Below are 24,445 nucleotides of genomic sequence, written 5' to 3' on the forward strand. Positions count from 1 at the left end.
TGGCAGGATAAATTGTAGATCTTAATATTTGTATTATCTGAATCCAGAGTAACTGACTTTGGTTAGTAACGCAGTTACTGAGATGTGCCAAAATAATTCTCAATTCAGCTATGAAATATTTTTACATTATTTGCAATTTAAACCGCAAATTTACTGAGCACAGTAATTGGTTACTATGTGGTCTGGAGTTAACACAGCAGTGCTTTGCATAGTGGACAAGTGAATTAAGTTTCTATAGGTTTGCATAGAAATTATACCTTTATGTTCTTGAGAGTGCCACTCCTGATGCTTCTGCCTGTTAAAGCCTCTGTGGTACTGTAAGTGATAGGGGAATGCCCGGGTACTATCTTACACCTCTAACTATATTCTTATATCAACTGGCATGAGTGGTGAGCTGTTACTGTTAAAGATTACTTGAACTGCAGTCAATGGCAGCAATGAAATAAAGGGCTGTGTTAGTAACTCAAAACTGAATTTAGAGCTTGTCGAAGACACTGGAAAACCTCCCTAATGCCTGTGGTGAGGACTTGGTAGGACAAACAACTTTGTATTTCAGACCTCGCTTCTGTCTCCACAGATTGATCAGCTGAATGCAGAGGAAGAGTCCTTTGGATGGCCACAATCTCAGTACCCTCAGCACAGAACCATCTGGAATACTCTTTCTCCATATCTTCGTCTCTATGAAATGGCTGTTGAATTCAACAGGAAACATGAAGGCTGGACAGAGGGCTCACTTACAGAAGTAAATCCAGACCAAGTAGAGGTAGATGTAGGGAGCTACTGGCAAGGACTGTATAAGCTAGAGAAATCCCTCAACAATTCTCCAAATGCATTAGCAATCGCAAGACAGGTTAAATCAAAAGTCGAGGAATTCAGATTCCACATTCCTCTCATCCAGGTGATTTGCAATCCTGGTTTGCAAGAAAGGCACTGGGAAGAGATGTCAAATATTGCTGGTTTACCGCTGACTCCTTCTGAAAACTCCACTGTCTTGTCATATATTAATTTGAATCTTGAATCCTTCTTAGAAAAGTTTGAGACCATCAGTGAAGTAGCCAGCAAAGAATACTCCCTTGAGAAAGCTTTGATGAAAATGGTTTCTGAGTGGGATCAAATGGAGTTCACTCTTCTTCCCTATAGAGATACAGGAACCCATATTTTGTCATCTGTAGATGATATTCAGACATTATTGGATGATCACATTGTCAAAACTCAGACTATGAGAGGATCTCCGTTCATTAAGCATTACGAAACGAGAGTAAGGTAATTTTTTTTCTAACAGAAAGTCATCAAGTACTGTTACTTTATCGAAAGCACAGGGACTTCAAATGTTTTCATTTATCCTCCTTAAGCAGTGAATGAATCTTTTTTTTTTCTAATGCAGAAAATTAAATTCCAAAATTTAGTATTGCATGTTAAAAAAAGTATGTACTTCCATCTTCAAGCATAGATTTTAATCTGATTTTGTCTCTTTCCTCAATAAATACTTTACTTGTTTCTTAAATCCCTCAAATAGAGCCATATTGTGAAAAACCAAATGTCTTTCATTGAAAGTTTGACTGTAATTATCTAGCTGTATATGTACCTCCAAACTCCCATTAACCTGCAAAAATGCTATTTCAGATTTCAGCACATACTCAATGATATGAATACATAAGTACATATACATACATGTCTGTTCCAATAAGTATTACTTCTCTAATTACTGCTGTGCTCTAGTCTAAGAGTACCTTCCTTGTTAATGTAAAATGGTGGGTTTTGCTTATTGAAAAGGAGGAAGCACACCATGGTAATTTCATCAGAGTGCTTTGGTGACTGACAGCATCTGTAAGAATACAAGGTATTACCGTGACTTCTGTCTGTGAGGTGGAGGTGATTACACAACGGTTGCTTTCTCAATAATCCAGCCAAGCATGTAGGATTCTGGACTGCTGCTGGAGATTATTCCAAATTCCTCATCTTAAGTTTTCTGTAGTTTTGGTATAAGCAAATTAAGTGACCTGCCTAACAAGAAGTTAAAGCTGCATTTTCCTCTACCTCTTGGTGGAAGGAAAATCACTATAGATGAAGTAACAATACCTAGAAGATGAGAAAGGGACTGTGGGTAGAGGAGAAGGAACATGCCAGCAAAGCTGTCTGTTGTTTAGAAGCTGTGGTGGGTAGATGAAGGAAGGAGGAAGTGAAGGATGTTTTAGCATTTCATTTTACAGAACTCAGTGCAGCCCATGTGTGAGTGTCCTGTGGAGAAAATTATTGCCATGGTTCATTTATACAGTAGATATTTTAATAGCATGCACTTTTAATAATCTATCTGTACTGTCCAGTGGTTTGAGAGTTGTAAAAAATGATACTTCTTATACAGGCAAGAAGACTATATGTACTTGTTATAGGATTATAAATAGCATTTTATTTTCTATATTTTTTGCAAATTGCTTACATCAACAAATGAGGAATATCAATGACGTTAGAGATGAGAATCCCATCTGTCTGATATGGGAGAGATAGTAAGAAGTATCAAATCTGGTGGTGCAAGTAATTTTAAAACAATGCAGAAAAATTGAGAAGACTTAGAAAAAGGTATAGACTGAAGGTTCTTGAATGTTTGGCTATCAAAAGGAAAGACCAGATAGATATTGAATTGTAATATCGTGTGCCCATAGTGGTGTGCAGTATTGTTGAAAGATGCTTTATCAGACCATTGTGTTCAACATCCACAGTTGGAATTAGAAGTCATAAATAAAACATGACTTAGCCACTGGACTATTTACTACTTGAAATCTTTTAATTAAGACCACATGTCTTTTTAGGACAATGTCTACATATTTTTGGGTTAGTAGTTTAGGTTGTTTTCATGCCTTTCTTTTGCCATCTCAGCCTGTATATCATAGCACACAGAAATAATAGTCTGGGCTTTGGTGTATGCTGGAAACCAGATGACGTACTCAACTGAAGTGAATTTGTCCACAAGTGCTATAACATGATAAAGTAGCTGCTATTGCATGCTAAAATATGTTCTGTGTTTATTCACTGATACTGTTAGTCTATTGGATAAGCATAGTTCATAAATCCTACAGGGGAGCCTTCCAGATGATCCAGTTGCAGAAATTAATGTGGACTTTGTTATGCAGGAAATTGGGCCAGGTGGATATGATATTCTGCTGAAATCTGAAAATTTCTACCTGTTGCACTTGCTGATGAAGATGCAAGTTACTAAAAAGACCTTACCACTCTGCTGGAAATGTTTGACTGGAAGCACCAATGAATGCATTTATCCTAATGCTGTTTTATAGGGAATGGGAAAGAAAGCTGCTGTTGGTACAGGACATCCTGGATGAATGGCTGAAGGTTCAGGCTACTTGGCTTTATTTGGAGCCCATTTTCAGTTCTCCTGACATCATGGCTCAGATGCCTGAGGAAGGGAGACGATTCAGTACTGTGGTTAAGATATGGAAAGACTTAATGAAATCAGTTTTTCAGGTAAGTACTGCTATCTTAAGAATATAGAGTGAATTTGTAGCACGTAGAGAAAAAAAAATTGCTTCTGGTAACAGAGGAATCTGTTTTCTGTTTCATCCCAGCCCCCTTTCTTAGATACTTTAAAAAATTATTTTGCAGAATTGTTTCCAATAGAATCCTAGAAGCATTTATTGGGAGGGCCACTGGAGTTCACTTAGGCAAACTTCTTTCTAAAAGGGGCGCTTTTACCAACACTGCAGCAGGTCAGGCACAGCTTTGTTTAGCCCAATTTCAAAAATCTCCAAGGAAAGAAATTTCTTGCACATACCTCCAGAGACTTCAGTGCCATGGTACCTTCCTAATGAATACAAGGACACTTCTAGTAGGATATTTCATTTTTAATCCTTTTTTTAACTGGGCTTACTAAACTATTCAACAGACTGGAGGAGATTTCTGAGGTCCACTGTTTTCCAGGGGAGGGACAGAAGGTTGTCGTCTGAAGGAAAAAATTAGAAGCTTGTTTTTTCACCCATCTCCTGCCTTTGCAGAACTTTTCAGAGATCCATTGTGTCATGAGGACAGATGCTAAAATTTTCACTCAGTCTAAAAGGTTCTGGTTTGAGCTTTTTTTAATTTACAGATATGGTCTTGATGTAGGAATACGCAAAATATGTAGTATACAAAAGAAACATTTGCTTAATTTTTTGGAAATTCAGCCATATAACTTAAAAATAAAGTTAGTTATTTATTTTTATTATCTTTGGAGTCTTTCTCATTTCCTTTCTTCCCCCGCTCTCCCTTTTTCTCTTTCTGTCTTACACTCCCCCTGCCCACCCTTCTTTTTTTGTTTTTCTTTCTTCTGATTTAGAAGAAAATCAGGAATTTATCCAATAGAGCTGTGAAATCAATAGTATTAATTTGGGGGAAGAAGTTGAATAAAAATAAAAAGGGCAAGAATTTCAGAATTTGGTTGAGTATTTTACTTCTGAACATTGAGTGCTGAATGATAAAATCTTCTAATTTAGATATTCAGTGCTAATCAAATACAAAGTATTTTTTTAATGTGATCTGTGTTATCACTGGCAGAAAAAAATAATCAGCTTGCTTTGTACAGAGGTGTGTAAATGCCAGAATCAATGTTTAACAGTCTAAAGTTGACATTGGCTAAACAAGCAGGCATTATTTTCCAGCAGATGGCGCTCTGTTTCCACAAATGCAATGTTTGAGTTTCGTGGCTTAAAGGAAAGCATTTCCCCGGTGTACATGAGAGGTCTTTCTTAAAGCGTAAAGCTAACTTGAGTCCCTTTGTGCTTTTTTGCATTTATATGCCATTGTATTAAAAAAAAACTCCTTTAGTTGCTTACCTTTTCACGACAAATTTGAATGTATTATTCCTTCATTGTAAACATCAAATTTAAGCGAAGCACGTTAATGAGGATCAAATTCCTTTAAAAAAAAGCCAAAAAAAAAAAAAATCACAGGCTGCAACCTCTGATATGTTCAAAATTACAGAGTTAGAAACTAGAGTTAGTGATGGTCTTTTAGCAAAGTATTTGAACTATTTTTATACACTTGATTTATACTATTTTCTTGATATAGTTTTTTTCCTTTAATTGACAGCCTCATTGACAAAATAAGTTACTCTGGTGTTTTAACTGAGAAATTATGGCATTCACTTTTTTCTTCGTGCCTAAGCAAAACTGTAAATAAAAAAATCTCTGAAGCATATTTTTTTTTCTTCCCTGACTTTTTCTTATATGGATGTAAAAGCAATCAGGGAGAATCCCATTTCTAAAACTGGCAGCACAGCTTTGATTTGCTTTACTAGTTTCACTTATTCTATTGGATGATAAAAATGCTAAGAAAGGGAATAAAAGCCCTTTCTGTTGAAAATGTATAGTTATATGATTGGTTGTGCATTAAAAGCTGTTTTATAAAACCAATTATTAACTATGTTTTTATGGTGACAGCTGAATTGTTTATGTATAGATTAAAAATATATGTAGTTATTGAGTTTGTTCTGGTTTCGTATGATGCAAGAGGCAGAACAGAACAGAAGATGAATATATTTTATGTCCAAAGGAGGACTATGATTATTGTATTAGGCATCCCCATGAAGATCAATTAGATAAACATACAATTCTGGGTTGTTTTCAATAGATTAGAAGTATATGTGTAACATGAGTAGGGAACGGAATGAAGGCTGAATGTACATTGCCAATACTTTAAAACATTGTGAACACTTGCACTGAACCTGAACTTGGAATTTATTATTAAATTCTGCCAAGTGAAGCAGAACAGCAGTCAGGTTCCTGGCTCCAATCTGTATTGCCATCCCTTCAGAGGTTTATTTCGTACAGATGTCTTTTGCACCTTCTGGGCTTTGCACAGCAGCCTGGCCTGTCATCTGTCCCTTGCAACGTGCGTCACCCAGCCTTCCGCTCTGAGACACTGTTCTGCAAACTCTGTCAGAGGTTTTTACTGTGTGGGACGTTGTCATGGTTTAGCTCGAGCTAGCAATACAACTATGATAGCCACTCACTTGCCCTCCACCCCTCCAAATACGGGAGAGAATTGAAAGGGAAGGGAGAAACTTGGATTGAGATAAACACAGTTTAATAAAATCACAAAATACTAATATACTGCTAGTAAATATGTATATAAAATAGAAATAGAATATAAAATAAAAGATGTAATACCTCTCAAACTCCATCCACACCAGTCCCAGGAAGCAGCACCTGGTCCCAAGCAGCTGATCCCAAAGAGAGAAAAAAAAAGCAGAAAGGCCCAGAGGCTTCTGCAAAACAGCAAAAGGCCAAACTATATATCCAGAACCAAACTCCCCCAGCTCCGACAAAAAGAGCAAAGGAAGCAAAGAAGCAAGAGAGACCAGAACATCCCAACTCTCTTTAAATATGAAGCATGACATTAATGGGATGGAATACTCTTATTGATCAGTCTGGATGTCAGTCAAGCTCTGCCCCATCTACGTCCTCCTTCCTCGATCCCTCACATTAACTCTGTCCCAGGGTGTTATCTCTTGTTCTCAAACTAACTCCACATAATGACTGTGTTAGCTATGAAAAAGAAAGGTTTCTAACAGCATGAAGAAAATTAACTCATTTTCAATCAAACCAGCACAGATGTTCTGTATTTGTAATGGGCTTTGACAAAGCTCTTCCTAGTGGAAATAGCCTGGAGACATTTTTGGTTTCTGCTGTCCGTTGTTGGAGTCTTTGCTGTTACCGTGAGCAGTTCTTGCAAGCCCTCAGGAGACTGACTTGTCTGAAGTTCTCTCCATGGATCTCTTGGGTGTTCCTTATGGTTAGCGATACTGTGTCTCTTTTTCCTGTAATCCTGGCTCTGTTTTCTATGCTGTGTGCTTCCAGGTGCCTGCTCACTGGGAAGAGCAGAGGGGACCTAAGGGCTGACTAACATTTCTGGTTAACTCTGTTTCCATCTCCCCTCTGGTCATTCTGGCCATATTCCATATCTTGGGAAACACTGTCTGATGTAGGTGGTAGTGGAGAAGCTGTGGCAGAAGCTGTGTTTTCTGACTTCAGGAAGTGGAGCAGGGGTTGGGGAATTATTGATCTCTATTTCCTTGCAACAGGAGCGGGTTTGACAAGTCATTTAATGCACTGACGCAGGCCTGAACTAAAGCTGAACTTGAATAGATTCAGTCACAGAGGAACCCAAGCCCATACTGGAACTGAGGAGAAGCATTTGCTTGGTTTGACTTCCTCAGTCGTAAATCTGCGTATGTGTGTCTTGTTTTGCTCCCCAAACCCCATGCTTGGTGAGCAAGATGAACAAATATGATGATTAGGCTATAGGATGGTCATAAGGCGTATTAAATTCCAGAACCTGATGTTCAGACACCTGTATTTCTTTAATGCTTCTTAGCTGGGCAACCATTAGGTCTTTTGCAAAATCTTTTTTGTGTTATACTTGTATTAACTGAGGTAACTTTAATTTTATGTAGCAGTTCTTCTAAACATTTAATTAAATTGAGAGGTTAGTTTGGGAAGCACTGGAAAGAATTTGGAAACCACTATATATCTTAATATATATTTTGCCATCTACACAGTGCATAAATATAAGAAACCCAGTGTTTATCCAGTAGTGTATCTAGACAGGTGGTATTCGGGTGGTATTGTAAAAAGAAATAATAATCTATCTGTTTATGTTCTTAAAGCAAGTATGACTTTCCACATTATACCTAGCAAAAAAATCTTTGAACATGTATTTGGCTAATAAATGTATGGAGATCAGAGAATACCATTTGTTACATCACGTGAATAGTTAGTGTTCATACTGAGGTGTCAGTGTTGCCTGTCTAAAGCTTTGTCATCTCAGTACTTGTAATCTCATCTCTGTATTTATGAATTTTGGATGGAAGGAAAGATAATTTTTTTTTGCATTGAACTCGGACAGATGGCTACCACCTTAAATGTGTGACTGCATTGTTGTCGTAGAAGTACACTTTTAGAAATCTGTCAAAATGCTGTAATTTTTCTTGTTGCTTGATTATGTAATCCAATGGAATAGCCAGTGTAAACTGATGTGACTTCAACAGAATGTGATGGGAGTTGTGCTGTTTGAACTGATCCTGTTTTGAAAATTATTTTCAAAAATAATAGTTCATGTTTTGAAAACTTAAGTACTAACTGCCTAACTATTTTTGCAGTGAACCCTGGCAATGAAGAATATTAGTAAATTATAAACTTGACAATGATTTGAGTAAAGCAGGTTTGAGATAAAGTTTCATTTTGCTGAAGACTTCTGCAGCTCTGTGTGGTGATTTACTTGAGAAGGTATTAAGATTTTTGTCTGGAATAATTTCTTTTCCAGGACAAACAGGTACTGGGAGTAGTAATGATAGACAACATGTTGGAGAAACTGAGGAAGTGCAATGGATTTCTGGAGCTGATTCTCAAGGGACTTAATGAATACCTGGAGAAGAAGCGCCTGTTTTTCCCCAGGTTCTTTTTTTTGTCTAATGATGAACTCCTTGAGATTCTTTCAGAGACCAAAGATCCTACTCGGTATGGCCATATTGAACAGATGTATTTGTGAGTTACAGTGCATGCAGATAGTCTTGTCATGTGGTTTCTCTGAGCCCAGAACTCTCTTTTTTTCCTCAGTGACAGTTATGGTATTAAGTATCTACTTGGTTAGATTTTATTATAGGTGAACACAGAGTCATTTTTAATGTGGCCAATTTAATTCAGTTCTGTTTTCTTAACTAGCAGCCCTTCCATACACTGGTTTTCAGAATAATCAGAAGTCTGTGAAGTAATTGGTGGTGCAATGAACATACCAGATTTTTCCTAGTAGAAAATAGAATATCAAATGAAATCTGTATACCAGGGGTGTCAAACTTGTTTTAACCAGGGGCCACATTGGCCTCACGGTTGCTTTCAATGGGCTGAATGTAATTTGAGGATTGTATAAATGTAGCAGTAGTTATATTTACACAGTCCTAAAATTATATTCAGCCCTTTGAAGGCAGCCACGAGGCTGTTGTAGCCCCCGGTGAAAACGTGTTTGACACCCCTGCTGTATACTACTGACTTGCATTTTACCTCTTCAGGGCAGTCCTAATTAAAGTATTTCAAAAGTTTTTTTACTGTGTTTTAACTCTCTTTGGGATGTCTATTTCCCAACCACACTCAGAATTAAACTGCAAAAAGCATAGCTTGGTATGATATCTTCTTATACTGTTAGCTCTATAAAGATTCCTGCAGAAGTGATCTTGTTCACCAATTTAACCTTCACTCTAAGCAGAGAAACTGGGGTTTGATTCTCAGTATGCGGACTTGATAGCATGCAGTGAATACAGTGCAAGCTCATGCAAAAATGAGAACAAAAATGAAAAATAAAATGTCACTTCAGTCCTGGAGAAATGCTCAATGAACAGGGAAAGAGGTCTTGTGAAGAGAAAAGATCTTAAAGATTTTTTAAAATTATTTATTACAAGCTATTGTTTAAGGTTGTACTTGGTTGCTTTACTCAAATTCCTTACTGTTCACTGTATTTTGCTGGGAAGGTATAAATACTGGAATTTTATGTAGTGTAGGTGGATTACAAGTTAATAAAAGAATACTTGTATATCCTTACTAGTTTATATATTACGGAAGCCATAAGTAATATTTTACACCTTTAAACTGGTCTTCTAAAAGTATAGTGGTAAGTATCTTGCAGGGTGTAATACAAAATATAAAGTGGGTTTTTTTTTTAACAAACCTAAGAGGAACTTTTAAGTAAATTGTTCAGAATTTTTTTTTTTTTTTTTTTAATTAGATCTTCTTTGATACTGTTGAAGACAAAATTGTCAGAAGCTGTATAATACTAGTTTTGTTTTCTAGGGTACAACCTCACTTGAAAAAGTGTTTTGAAGGAATCGCACGAGTGGAATTTACAGAGGCTTTAGATATTACACACATGAAAAGTAGTGAAGGTGAGATTGTGGAACTCATAGAGACAATCTCAACATCAGCAGCTAAAGGTCAAGTTGAAAAATGGCTGGTTGAATTGGAGGCAGCGATGGTGAAGTCTGTCCACAAGGTAACAAGTCCTAACCTCTTATTTTCTAGGCCCATGTCATTCAGCATTGATTTCTTCAGTAAACATGTACACATACTGGAATCACGTTTAATTTTTTGCACCTAGCATGAACATTAGAACAATGAATTCTGTCTTTAAAGGTTATATTTTTTTTAAATTAAGTTCTAGTATCTGTTTCTGGTTGTAAAAATCTCTAACATTCTTTTAAAATTAAATAGTAGAGTCAGAAATGTTTGCTCCAAGGATTTCTTTGCCAGAGATGGTTCTATACTTGATGTGGTACTAAGGGACAAGATTAAATGGAAAGATTGCCCATGTTTTTTTTTTCTAATGTTCCTCTTAATTATGACTACCTTAAAACTACTAACTCTTCTTTTCAAATGGGATCTTTACGTTGTCTCCTCATTATGTTTTATATTTAACCATCTCTGTTGTCATCTTTATTTGGTCCTTTTCAGTGTCAATGGGGTAATTAAATGTGCACTTTCTCTGATGTTATCTTGGGTTTTGTTAATGGCAGGAAAGTAGCCTGTTGATATACACTGGAAGATTTTTCCCGTGCAAGTTTAGATTTCATTTGGATTATCCTTGGGTGGTGCTAGAACCAGGTTAATCATTCTGTTATTAGAAAATACACTGGAAGTTAGGCATAAATTTAATTAATATGACGTGCAAAATCAAAGCTCTGGCTTTTTATTTGAATTAATAAATGAAAAAACTTCCTGTTTGGGGATATTACTTCTAACTGAATTGTGTTTGTACTTGTTTTCTAGTTTTCTTGCAGATGGAGCTAGAAAATATTAAGTGTCTGATGGCAAGAATAATTTAGGAATGTGTTATGAAATAAGTTCTCAAAAATTTCATGTGATCACTTTGTTCATGTTACATTATTTTGGGGTTTTTTTGAGCTTTGAGAGATTTGTCTGCAAGATATCAGTATTGAGTAGATCAGACTTGAATTCGAGGCTGAATCTAGACCCTTATTTATTTTTTAATCTCAGGAATACAATCTAACCTAAATTAATTATAAAACTGAACATTATGTGTTTTCACATGTAGTTAGTTAGAGTGTGCTTTTTCTTATCTAGGTCATTGGGGAGGCAATTGAAGCTTATCCAAAAACTGCACGTGTTAATTGGGTAAGAGAGTGGCCAGGACAAACGGTTCTTTGTGTATCCCAGACTTTCTGGACAATGGATGTACAGATGTCTATCAGAAATGGCCAAACAGTAAGCTTATTTTAAATTTAAATTTATGTCAAATAATGCAGTAATAAATCAGGTCTTTGGTAGTAACATTTTTTGGATGAAGAACTGTTCAATATAGTAGTTAATCTTTTGAAAATCTGCTTTAGAGATCTATCTGAAATGTGATCCTTGAAGACTTTGAAGTTAATATTTCCTTTGGGATGTAGGCACCAATGCTTCTGTGCTGTGTTAGAGCACATTCTTTTGAGCTTAACATATAGATCCCATGTTTCTGGGAAAGCAGCCCAGTGGTGTTTTCAGGTGGTACAGACTAGCACAGCTTGTCTGCATGAGAAGTCTCACCTTCATTAATGTTTAGTGCTTTTTGTGAAGATGGGCTAGGACTAGCTTTAGAAGATATATACCATCCTCACCCTTGTCAAATAATGAACCTATATGCCTGACTGGTACAGAACTTCATCACATCTAAGTACTGTGGTGGTACATTGGTTACTTTAACAACACAAACTATAATCAAAAGTCAATAAACTGAAAAATTGCAGAAAAAATACATTTTCTTGTTAATTTTTTTTTTTAATTATAGTTGTGTTACTAACTTGTTAAAACATTAAAAATGTTTTTCTAGTATGATAGTGTCCCATAACGATAGAAAGTATATTGTAGATGTACTCAGTGGATCTTTAAAACACGTGTGGCATTTTGGCATTTTCCTTACTCTGAAATATGTAAAAAAAAAAAAAAAAAAAGGAATATTTCCTGTGTTCCAGGAAGAAAATAGTGTATGCTGGTGTGTTTCCAAATATGTATCATCGATGTTTCACATACACTTCCATAGAAGTTAAACCAGCAACAAAACAAACCCCACAAAACCAAAGAAACCACTACCACCACCACAACAACAAAAATCCACAAACAAACACCCCTCCACACCAAAACCAAAGAAAGAAACAAACCAAAACTGTGTTGAAATACTGGTGAATGGAGGACATTGTACTACTGTTTTAGTGAGAAGAAACTTCTTAGTACAGAGAAATGAAAATGATACAAGAAAAAGGAATCATGCCTTAGACTAGACACGGAACTAATTAACTTCTAAAAATTTTTTGCAGGCACTAGAGAATTTTCTGGAGCAGAATAACAGACAGATTGAGGACATTGTCAGCTTGGTGCGAGGAAAGCTGTCAAAGCAAAATCGTGTGACACTGGGAGCACTTGTTGTTCTTGATGTTCATGCCAGGGATGTTCTTGCATCTCTAGTAAGCAAGAAGGTCAAAGATGAGAGTGACTTTGAATGGTTAAGTCAGCTGAGGTACTACTGGGAGGTAAGTGATACCTCTCAATCCTATTAGAAGGTAATTTCTGTTAACAGCTTTCAGTTTCTGCTTGCTTGCTGACACAGAGAAAGGTTACACTACTGTGAGAATTTCTGCTGCTAAGAGAATACCTATAACTGATCATTCTATGGATTGCTAACTGGAATGGCCAGTAGCCAGATGCAAACAGTTTTAATTAAAATTCCTTTTTTCATCACTGCTGAGTCTCAGTATATTTGCTGAATGTGCGAGGAGAGGTTACAGACAGAATTTGTTCACTCAAAGGCTGCATTTTCATTTTCTGATTCTGTAGGATAGGCAATGCTATATGGATGACAATTTTCACTTAGAGATTTTAATCTGACTTATTGTCAATAATATTTTATTTGTACAATATAATGTTAATGGTGAGTAGTGGTAGGATATAGTATTTTAATTAATCAGGACAAGATTTCCTGTTATATAGAAGACATGGCATGTGAAATTTAAAAAAATGTATCTGTAAGGATCATACATTGGTGTATCACAGGCATCAGATTGACCATAGCTACAGCTATTGTTTGTGATTATTTCTGTTTACCTTTTAGAAAGTCTCTCTAAATAGCTACTCAAGACAGTTTAATTCTGCAATATGATTAGTAGAAACTTTTTTGAGATAACAGTTAATGTGAAAAATTGACTTTTTGTGTTACTCCTTTAGTATCTATTAATTGGCTTTTTTTTTGTTGTTTGAGTCACACCAAAACTGGTGTCTCAGAGCAGTCTGTAATCTGCCCTGTAGTTGTTCCTAATAGAGTCAGGCCTGCTTAGGAAATGAAGAAATAGTGTTGAGTTGTGGCTGTGGGTTTTTAAAAAATTCTGTGTTTAATTTGTAAAATAAATGCCTTGTTTCTTAGGAAGGGCATCTAGAAACAAAGATGATCAATGCTGGACTGAGGTATGGATATGAATATCTTGGCAATAGCCCTAGGCTTGTTATTACTCCACTTACGGACAGATGCTACAGGTAAAACTGCAAGTAACTGAATGAACTGTATTAGCAAGAATTTGTTTAGTTGAGATACTTTAATTAGTCCTGAGAACAGATGACTCCAAATTTGTATTTTTATGTTCTAATAGTTATAATTAGAATAGGATATATTTCTTTTGATGGCCTAGAATCGATCTTGTATGAATGTTTTAATTTAACTTTCTGTTAAAATTAATCTTTTGTGACACTACAGTAATAATTACAAGACAATTTAGATTTAGACAGTGAAAAGTAAGCTGTTCTCCATTGTGAACTTCTAGCAAACTTCATCCATTACTACACATTTGTAAATTACAGCTGGCCAGAAGCTGGTAAACTGTACCACTATAAGAAAATGCGGGCAGGAAATAAACTTTTTGAAGTTCCTGGTAGAAGTTAGAGCAGCTGGAAAAATAGTATGACAATTTGTACAATTTCTTTTTTTTATTTTATTTTGTTTTCAGAACCCTATTTGGTGCACTACACCTACATCTTGGAGGTGCCCCAGAAGGTCCTGCTGGAACTGGAAAAACAGAAACTACAAAAGATTTAGCAAAGGCTGTAGCTAAACAATGTGTGGTTTTCAATTGTTCTGATGGCTTGGATTACCTTGCATTAGGAAAATTTTTTAAGGTTTGGATAAATCTTGAGGGTCATTTTTCATTCTATTAAAGCCCTTTAGTTATCTGGCACTTAAAGTGATCTTAAGGTATTGTGAAGGTATCTTCCTCCACTTCCGGGCCACTATATAATGCAAGTATTGTGCATTGAAAATGCAATATATCATCATGATTTTGTTTGCTTTAAATAAGCAACATAGGTATCATTTCAATGAGTACATTTTTAATAGCTGATTGCAAATTTTGGGGGACTTGAGGTTTAATCTAAACTGTAAATAAGGTGGTAAGAGTCACATTATCCAGGAGGAGGCAGCTCTGTCTTATGAAAATCTATCCTGAATGGTCACCTGTGTCTTGTAACCCTGTGTCCTGGTTTGGACTGGAATGATACTAAACCAGAGCAAGTGTGCTTTCCTCCCTGGCATTATTCTCACCTTGTGAGTTACAACCGGCATTAGAATGATGTGATTGGTCTTAAAAATTCAACATGCTGGAAGTTCATCAAAATAAGCTAAATGAAAGGGTTTTATTTAGAATGATGAAAGCAAAATTCTGTGTTTTAAATGGGAATTTTAGAATTATTGTTAACAAAGCATGAAATGCAATTGAGAGACTAGCAGTGCTGCAGAGATGGTACAGTAGCATTTCGGGAGCATATTTCAGAAAATACCTATGAATTAACTAGACCTGCAGGAAAAGAGAATTATTCTTTAGTTGCACTGTAGGTAATGGGGTATGCCATAACCAACTGGTTAATTTTAGTTATGCAGAAGTCCTAAGCTGCCTTTTTTCACTGTGAAACCTGTTAGCATAGATGCTAAACAAGAATTTGGTTTTTGGAGGCTTGTTTAGTGCTGAAATCTTCCCCCTTGTCCAGTTGTCAGATACTGACTGTGAAGATAAAACATGCAAAGTGTGTGTATTTGACAGGCAGTTTGCATGCAACAGAAGAATTGGGGGCTTGGATTAGTTTGTACAGGGTTTTTTGTACAGTTTTGGTTTGTTGTTTTTTGTTTTTTGTTTTTTTTTTTTGTTTTTGTTTTTTACAGGCAAACATAAGTTTAAATTATGTAATTCTCCTTGAAACAAATTCTGGCATGATTTTGTTTAGAAGTTAGTGCTCTGGATAATGGATGCAAGTCCTTTTTTTTTGCACATAAAAACTTTTCCTTGTTGCAGAATTAGTTTGATCAGCATGTCCGAAAGAAGTAGATATCTATTAATTGACCATCTGCTTGTTTCTTGTAGGGTTTGTTGTGTTGTGGGGCATGGGCTTGCTTTGATGAATTCAACAGGATTGATTTGGAAGTACTCTCTGTGGTTGCTCAGCAGATTTTTACTATACAAAGAGGTAACCTCTTATTTTAATAATCTCTTTTACTTATGGATGACAAATAATAAAGATGTAACAAAAGATCCCCAGAAATAACATGAGTTTTGATTTCTCCATAGGCATTAATTCAGGATCTGAATTAATAGTATTTGAAGGAACTGAATTGAAACTGAACCCAACCTGTGCTGTCTTCATTACCATGAATCCTGGTTATGCTGGGCGTTCAGAGCTTCCTGATAATCTTAAGGTATTATAACATTTTGTTACTTTTAATAGCTAATGGAGAAAGTACAAAAGTAAGTCACCTTTTATCAAATATAGAAATTATTAAGAACATCTAATATTGGTTACCGTCCAGTTTTTATTAGTGTAGTGTAAAAATCATCTCAGAAGAAAAAAGAAATGAAAAAGGGTAAGTAGACTGAAAAAATAGGAATAAACTGCATTTTAGAATGTCAGGAAGTCATCGCTTGGTTCAAGGTCTGATTGTCAGGGAAAAAAAAGAAAGTTAAAAACTCCCACTTTTAATTTCTGAACTGTCAGGCGTTTAGCTAAGAAACACAAAGAAGCATTTATAGTGTACAGCAGTGAATAATATTTTGATATTGAATGAAAATGTGTTGGATTTTGCGTGATGTTTTTTTCTTTTTTCTGACAAATGATCTGAGCGTACTTGTGGTGTTTTAACGTAAGAGATTTCTATTCTGTTCAAGTGTATTGTTGAGTGCTTGTTGCAAGTGCTACATGCTTTCTTAGCTTTAAATACATTTGCCCTGTGTCTATGGAAAGAAAAGGAAATCTGAGCCAATATATTGATAAATTAATAAAAACTTAGAAAAGTAGAGTCTTCGTAAATATCTCCTGGGAATCTTACTCACTAACACTTGTCTTGTGAAGACAAGACTCAAAAATATGACTTGTACAGATGAAAGATAATAATTTTTAAAACGCTCTGGTAGAGTATGAAAAGTAGAGGAAGTTTTCTCTGTCTGAAAGTATTTTGATGCTTGTTTGGTAGAGCCCTGGTGAAATTGAAGCATAGGCTGCAGCTAAACAATGCTGGTAGGAGTCTGGAGCATCAACTTATTTGTGGGAGTTGTTTACACTCCCCTGTTCTTTCTAGAGCTTGTATTGTTTGATGTGATTTTGTTGCTAATCTTGAAGGAAGAACAACCACAACCATGAGTTGTCACAATGGAAAAGAAATTATTTCTAAGCATTTATGGAGAGCCATTAAATATATTGTAGTCAGATTTGTGATATGTAATTGACTGTCACTTTATTAATGAAATAATGGAAAAAAAGAGTATTTTGTGTAATTGTAGAAAAAAGTTGTATATAGTGGTGTGGTCTGCTTTTTTCTGATGTCATTTTTCATGTGTATGTTTGATAGGCTCTCTTTAGAACAGTAGCTATGATGGTTCCTGATTATGCCATGATTGCAGAGATTGTGCTGTATTCTTGTGGTTTTGTTACTGCTCGACCTCTGTCTGTCAAAATCGTAGCTACGTATCGTCTGTGTTCAGAGCAGTTGTCTTCTCAGCACCATTATGATTATGGGATGAGAGCTGTGAAGTCAGTGCTCACTGCAGCTGGCAACCTGAAGGTAAATGATGTTTTAAATTGTCTTTGTCCTCCAGGAACATAATAATGTGTCTCTTTTGTAGCAGAAGGTACACAATTCTACCTCCCAGCAAACTGCTATTTAAAATTTCATCCTGTAATACCGATTAAAATGAAAAGGGTCTGTATTAGGGCGTAAGCTGAGGAAAGTCAAGAGGAGAGACAGCTCCCTGGGCCATTCAGTGCCCCACTTGTCACTGAATGGCATGCCTATTAATTGTGCTGATTAGCCTTCAAGAGTTGTTTGGCCTTTTGGCCACTGCTTTGCTCTGTTTTTTTCCTCAGGTTCAGTTACCTTTGCCATAGCCTGTGAACACTTTCCAATAATACACGGGCTAATATCTCCCACATGTGATTTTGATCACTCTTTGATCTGTAAGCAAAATGGTGGAGGATGTAGTTTTTTGTTTTGTCTTGCATTGTGGGTTGATGAATACATCTTACTAAGAAACTACGCTGTAATTTCATTAATTCGGTTATTTTTGTTTAAGTTGACTAGAAGAATTTTACCATTCCCTCCCATTTTTTTTTTAACCTATAATTCTACTATTACAAAAAAATCTTGCAAACCCCTCAGTCAGTAGCTAAGCTATGTATTGTGGCAAAAGAGGCACTTTTTTACTTTTTTTTTTTTTTTTAAATAACCTGGGAGAGAAATCTGTATGCAAGCTTTTAGAATTTCCACTTTGCTGAAGGCAGAAGTTTTACATTGAAGTAGGGGAAATTATTCTTCTTAGGAAGAAAAGGAATACATCTTAGAAAGCAATAATCAATGGGTTAGGAAACAAGTAATATCACTTTGCTAGTAACACCCCTCACTGGGCATAAACTACAGTGAAATTGGCCTGACTATAGATACCTACTGCAAACACCTTAATAGGAATGTGTAAACATCCACCTGGAACACACATTGTTAGTAGTGGACCTGAATGTGCCAAAATAATTACAGAGAAGGACAACAGGAACTGTTCAGTAAAACAGGCAAGTTTAACATCTGGGTTTTGAAACTATAAAAATTAACTCACACTATTTTTTGTATCTTTTAGCTGAAATATCCATCGGAAGATGAAGAAATTTTGCTCCTTAGATCCATTACAGATGTCAACCTGCCTAAATTCTTGTCTCATGATTTACCACTTTTTGAGGTAGAAAACACAGATTTTTAGTAATATATAGAGCTTGCTAAAAATACTAATCATTAAAAATATTATAGAGTAGCTTTATGAGAGAGATGGACCACAGACTTCTTTAATCTACCCTGGAATTATTTTAAAACTTAGTCTTAACTGTTCCTTCCTAGCAAATGTAGCGAGCATTTGGGTTTTGATAGTTAAGACCAATGAAAGTTTCTGCCAAGCCTACTGCTGGAAATGTTAACATGCGATTTTTATATATTTTGTATTCAAACTTTCAGAGTAGTTTATAAGTATTCTTCCTAAATAGGTAGGTACTAATAGTCTCCTTTTTATAAGAGAAAAATTGCATTTTCATTTAAAACAGTTGCAAAATAGTAAAGAGAATAAATGGCCCACATCCATTCTTCTCCTGAGCTGATCTTAGTATGGGAGTGAGCTGGAGAAAATGATCTGTCCCGTGCTCCCCAGTCTGTGATCTCATCTTGTGCCATTGGTATTGGACTTGTGATCTCTGAGTGTTCAATACACCTCTGATGGAGCCAACCATGCCCAATGTAAATGGGAGCTGTCAGCTTCCTCAGCAAAATTTTGCAGTCTTTGGGAGCTGCTAGCTTTCTGTGTCCTGTTAGAAAAAGGGGGAAGGATCTGGGCTTCTGTACATACATCTTTGGAAACTGGGAAAATATTGTCCTTCATGTGTACATTTTTAAACATGAGTGGGAAAACCTCATGTAAAAAAAAATTCTTTCTTCATATAGAGACCTGGGAATTTGTGTGCAATTATACATTCACAATGAAAAGTCTCACGAGTTATTTTAGATAGTAATAGGTATATTTCAGCACTTTTATTAGTTGAAATTTTCCGTGCAAATTCTTATTTTTGTGTAATTTTCTTATAGAATAAAATGAGTTAATTTCTATAAGAAAACATGCATGAGGGTGTGCAAGTAACAGGAAAGTTCTTTCCTTTAGGCATTTTAGGAAAAAGCCTTAGAAATCTGAAGCACAGAAAAGGTAACTGCCTTGCCCAAAATTATATGAAAATGTAATGAATTAGGAACTGAACATATATCTCTGGACACTGTCCCTCCGATCTAATTAAAATTCTGCCGAAATTACGCACTTGTTCCTGAAAACAAGTCATGAGCATTTAAGGGAGATGTCATATTTTCGTAAGTTTTGAAACAATGAAGATAAATTTAGAGAAGTTGTCTTGGAAAGTGAAAACATCTTCACTAGTTGTTTCTCTAAGATTTGGTCTTTAAGAATAAGAATAGCAACGTTAAGAATTTAGCATACAGAAATTGCTATATTTATTTACGAAGTAGTACTATATAGTAATGTAATTTAAAATTGTAAATGTTATTTTTAATAATAATTTCAGTTTTTATTGTGAAAAATATTAATTTCTTCCCTTAATTTATATATCACACTTGAGAGAAATGGGGAAAAACGCATATTCTCCCTCAGAGTCAGAGTTTTGGCTCAGGCAAGGGTGACATGTTAAATTCATGATTCTTTTATTTATCAAAATAGATATTAGTCTGCCTAGTGTCAACAAAGCATTGATTGCATGAGATTTGGACCAAATTACTGTGAAAATAAGTGTACTTTAATTAATTGTTTGGACAGGGTATTACTTCCGATTTGTTTCCTGGTGTGAAGCTACCCAAACCAGACTACAAAGACCTGTTTGAAGCCATCAAAAAAACCTGTGATGCTATGAATTTGCAAATGACTGATGCATTTACTATGAAGATCCTCCAGATTTATGAGATGATGATTGTGCGTCATGGCTTTATGATAGTTGGAGAGCCTTTTGGGGGAAAAACATGTGCCTATCGAGTTCTGGCAGGAGCATTGGGAGACATCTGTGAGAAGGTATCTAAACATGTTTATACATATTTCTAGTGAAAAACTATTTTCAAACAGATTTTATAAACATATTTTAGTATTTATATTGAATACAGAATTTACTTTAAGGAACAGCTAAAGAATATAATTGAGAAGATGTACTTCCAAACTTACCCAAGATAGGATGACCCAATTTTTTAATCTACGTATTTCATACATTTCATGCATTTCTACACATCAGGTTTTCTCTAAATTCTTTCATGCGACTGGACAAGGGCTCAATTAGCTACTTGAAGTTTTATGATGAGCTTTTCCTTGAGAACGCTTTTACAGATTTCCAGCTTAATCATGTGATAGCTACTGAACTCTATTTTAACAGAGATTATTTCATTTAGAACTACAGAAAACAGTGGGTCTGAAAGGTTATATGTATGTGTGTGAGGAAGGTAATCAGAACTGGTATGAAATGATGCTGAACTCCCGATTTCTCAGTTCAAGTTCCTAAACGCTGGGGATGCTTTTGGAAGGAAAGAGTATTTTTTTCTTCAATTGGGGATACATGTCTCTCATGTTCCAAGGTTGTAGTAAGTAGGTGTTCAAAGGAGTGTTTGCAGGTTGTTGCTTTTGCTTGTAATTCTTTCCTGCAGAACTGTGTTTTTCAGCCAGCTGATCTCTGATGTGTGCAGTATTAAATGTCATATTTAGTCACAAAAAGAGAATAAAACAATATGTTTAATCAAAAAGAAAAATCAGGTATCTATACAAGATTTAAGTAAAAAACAAACACAGAAAACCAATCAAACAAAAAAAGCCAACCACCAAGCCAACTTTATACGTTTATTTTGACATCAAACTCAGAAATGTACTAAGGCAGTCATATTTATTCATTGATCATGGGGAAAATGGGGTAGAGAGGAAAGGGCTTGGCCTGTTGTAATCCCTGGAAGTCTAAGAATAGAACTTGGATCTCTTTGTGGACTACATAATGTCCGGTTCAATTATATTTAAAAAAAAAAATCCATTTTCATTTATCAAGCCACACTGTTCAATATTAAAATGAGACTTCCAACTTTATATGATAAAGTTGGAATAATTGTCTTTCCTGCTGTAAACTGATAAAATGTTTATGCATGTTTGGTGTTAACAGATTTTATTCCTTTTGTGTCTTCAGGGGCTGATGGAAGAAAACAAAGTTCAAATCACTGTTTTAAATCCTAAATCGATAACAATGGGTCAGCTCTATGGACAGTTTGATCCTGTGTCACATGAATGGTCAGATGGTATCCTAGCGGTGAGCTTCCGAGCATTTGCTTCTTCCACAGTAAGTGCTTCACACCCTTAGAACATTTGAGGAAACGACTTTTCCATTTATACATCTTAGATTTTAATTCTGTGATGTGTGCACAGCCATTCTGTAGGATTCATGTACTTAATCATGTGAATGCAGAGGCAGCAGTTTGCCTTGATTGTAGGATGCTCCCTGCGAAGTGCTTTTTGGATGCTAGTGAATTCAGCTTTGTGTTTCAGATGTCCTTACATGAAGCTAAAGGGGTTTTTTGTTTATAAATAAATTAATATTCAGTCTTTCTACCTTCTTTTCATTCCTTGTTTTGTCTGATTATGGCCCAAATTTTTGGTTTCTGTGTATATGGGCATTTCGATGTTTCTTTTGGAAGAAACTGCTGTCTGAGTGTGGCTTCTGGCTGACCTTCCATTAAAGTCCATTGAAATATTTTCACTATGTATAAGAAAAGATGCATGTACCTGACAGAGACTTTCTGTTTTGCAGTGTCTTACTCTTTGCCCCTATAAACTTAAATAAATTGATAGTATATTGAAGTTGATCAGTGCAAAGTTCACTGTCTCTATTAACATTTGCAGAACTGCACAATTGCTTTGTATTTTCCTGTAAGAAATATGATTAATATCTGTGACTATTTACTTATACTGTAAAAAAAAAACAACAAACAGACCTATTACATTTAGGTGTTACCATATTCCTTAAATGAATTCTGTTGACTTCCATGGTAAGCGTGCAGTAGGTATTACTGAGGAGTAGGAACTTGTTATATTAAGAGTCTCACCGTGTCGTAAGTCAAAATATTTGAATATGTTGCAGTCTGACAGAAGCAATGTACTGCATTGTAAGTACAACCGAAAGAAACCAGTCAAAGATGTTAACCTTCTACAGTTAACTACAGTATATGCTTTGAAGTTCTAAACCTAAATTGTGAATATAGCTTGTGATATCAGAAACTGCTTGTGATTACAACTCTGTACTCGGAGTATTTTCAATTTTATTTTGTGGAAAATAACTTTAGGTCTATAACTTTAATTTTACAGTAAAGGTTATAAAATACATTGCAAATGTTTGACTAAAACTGTCTTCTGCAAACCAGACTCCAGACAGGAAATGGCTGATTTTTGATGGGCCAGTGGATGCAGTGTGGATTGAGAATATGAACACTGTTCTTGACGATAATAAGAAGTTGTGCCTTATGAGTGGAGAGATCATAACAATGTCCCAGCAAATGAGCCTTATTTTTGAACCAATGGATTTAGAAGTTGCTTCTCCTGCCACTGTAAGTACCAGTCTTTGAAAGACTGGTTACAAATGTCTCTGATTATTGTTATATATATTCTAATTTTTTAAAAAGACACTTTGCTGAGAAAAGTAATTACAAGTTTGAGTTTCTTTAATTTATGTTTAAAATTTGGAACATTGTAGCTTGATTTTTCTTGTCTAAATGTTTCATAATCTTACAATATGATGTGAAAAATGACATATTTTTATATGCAATGTAAATTCCATATACAGAAGACCCTGTAACTGTTCAGAGTCCCATACCTATCATGAAAAAGAAAATCATTCATGTGCAAATCTTTAATTTGCCATATAAATTCCCATAAAACAAATAATCACTGCATTTCTGGCACCTATTTTTTCTGGTGGCACTTTATGGAATGTAAATATTTTCTCTTCAATATGAATAGAGTTTCAGATGGTGATGTAAATGTAATAAAATATCTGCATAGTTGTGCTGGAATGGAATTTTTGCATAGAAGTTATATGAAACAGAACCACACTGTATGCTTTCTGCCAGCTTCTGATCATCCCACAAGCTGTATGCTCTACCGTGGAATGTTCTTTTAACTTCTTGTAGGTAAGAAAAAAACTTTGGAACTCATGTAAGAGAATATGAACCTGTTTCTTTATTTTCAGGTGTCAAGGTGTGGCATGGTCTATATGGAGCCCAATAGGTTGGGCTGGAGACCATTAGTGATGTCTTGGCTAAATACAATGCATTCAGGAATCAGCTCTGTGCATAAGGAATTTATAACAAGCCTTTTTGACAGAGTGGTTCCACTCTGTCTTGAGTTTATCCGGAAATACACAAAGGTAGGATAAAGAACTTTTCTGAGAAACTGAGAGTGTATGAATTTTTTGCATTTCCAAGTGCCAAAGGAACAAATTGTTTTATTTGCACCATATTAATTTATATTTATTAGTATTTTAAAACAGCTTTTAAGGAGAAGGCTGTGAGCAAGGTTTCTGTATGTATTGTTGAACATGCTTCTGAATGTATTTTAGACACATTTATCCTACAGTTTTTTTTTTTCATCATGGTGAGGAAAAATGACACTTTTTAGTAGTCTCCTCTCAGTGCATAAAACACACCTGCAGCTGAGAGTATTTCTTCTTTCTTTTCAGGAACTGTCTCCTACTACAGATACAAATTTAGTTCGATCACTAATGAACCTGATGGACTGCATGATGGATGAATTTGCTGATGAAGCCAAAGTTAAAGCTATGGATGACCAGAACATTTTCTCTTGGCTTGAGGTAGGCAGTTTAACATGCAGAATAAGGAATTCCAAATCAGGCTTTATGGAAATTGACTTCACAAGCAATAAAACCTGTGTTTTGTCATTAGAATACGTATTTTGTAATGTCCATTGAGGAGAATGCTATTATCTTCTTTATAATTGATATGTAATTGAGTCTGACGTGTTTGATATCTTGACATAGATTTAATGAATTTTAGACAAACCAGCCAAAATTGGGTATGATTCCCCAGTTTCTAGTGTCTCAGTTTATTCCTGGTTAGATCAATGCTACCTAAGATTGCAGTTCAAGGAAAGCCCTGTTAACAGACATAGCCATCACTGTATAAGATAGGCCTTTGCATAACAGAAAGCTAGCCTAAATTGTTCTGAAAAAAAAAGCAGCCTGTGTTTTCTCAACCTAAGGGCTCTGTGCTGAGCAGGTCAGGCATTTTGCTGCACAACAAAGGTGATCAAATGCTGATAGTTAATATCAAA

General features: G+C 35.5%; 1 protein-coding gene across 1 annotated transcript in view; it reads left to right on the forward strand.

Annotated features, from left to right (window-relative positions):
* DNAH7 (dynein axonemal heavy chain 7) overlaps positions 1-24,445 on the forward strand; it is a gene marked incomplete at both ends in the record, with an annotated part of 95,238 nt that overhangs the window by 20,046 nt on the left and 50,747 nt on the right. Inside the window, 17 exons of the mRNA XM_080346702.1 lie at positions 578-1,263; positions 3,291-3,477; positions 8,311-8,504; positions 9,828-10,026; positions 11,115-11,255; positions 12,344-12,556; positions 13,444-13,553; positions 14,021-14,189; positions 15,425-15,527; positions 15,629-15,756; positions 16,903-17,115; positions 18,179-18,277; positions 19,901-20,149; positions 21,294-21,443; positions 22,522-22,704; positions 23,346-23,522; positions 23,835-23,966. Of these exons, the coding sequence (XP_080202828.1) occupies positions 578-1,263; positions 3,291-3,477; positions 8,311-8,504; positions 9,828-10,026; positions 11,115-11,255; positions 12,344-12,556; positions 13,444-13,553; positions 14,021-14,189; positions 15,425-15,527; positions 15,629-15,756; positions 16,903-17,115; positions 18,179-18,277; positions 19,901-20,149; positions 21,294-21,443; positions 22,522-22,704; positions 23,346-23,522; positions 23,835-23,966 (3,333 nt within the window). The remainder of the gene's footprint in view (positions 1-577; positions 1,264-3,290; positions 3,478-8,310; positions 8,505-9,827; positions 10,027-11,114; positions 11,256-12,343; positions 12,557-13,443; positions 13,554-14,020; positions 14,190-15,424; positions 15,528-15,628; positions 15,757-16,902; positions 17,116-18,178; positions 18,278-19,900; positions 20,150-21,293; positions 21,444-22,521; positions 22,705-23,345; positions 23,523-23,834; positions 23,967-24,445) is intronic.

This window comes from Nesoenas mayeri (genome assembly GCF_963082525.1).
Source record: "Nesoenas mayeri genome assembly, chromosome: 6".
NCBI classification, from domain to species: Eukaryota; Metazoa; Chordata; class Aves; order Columbiformes; family Columbidae; genus Nesoenas; species Nesoenas mayeri.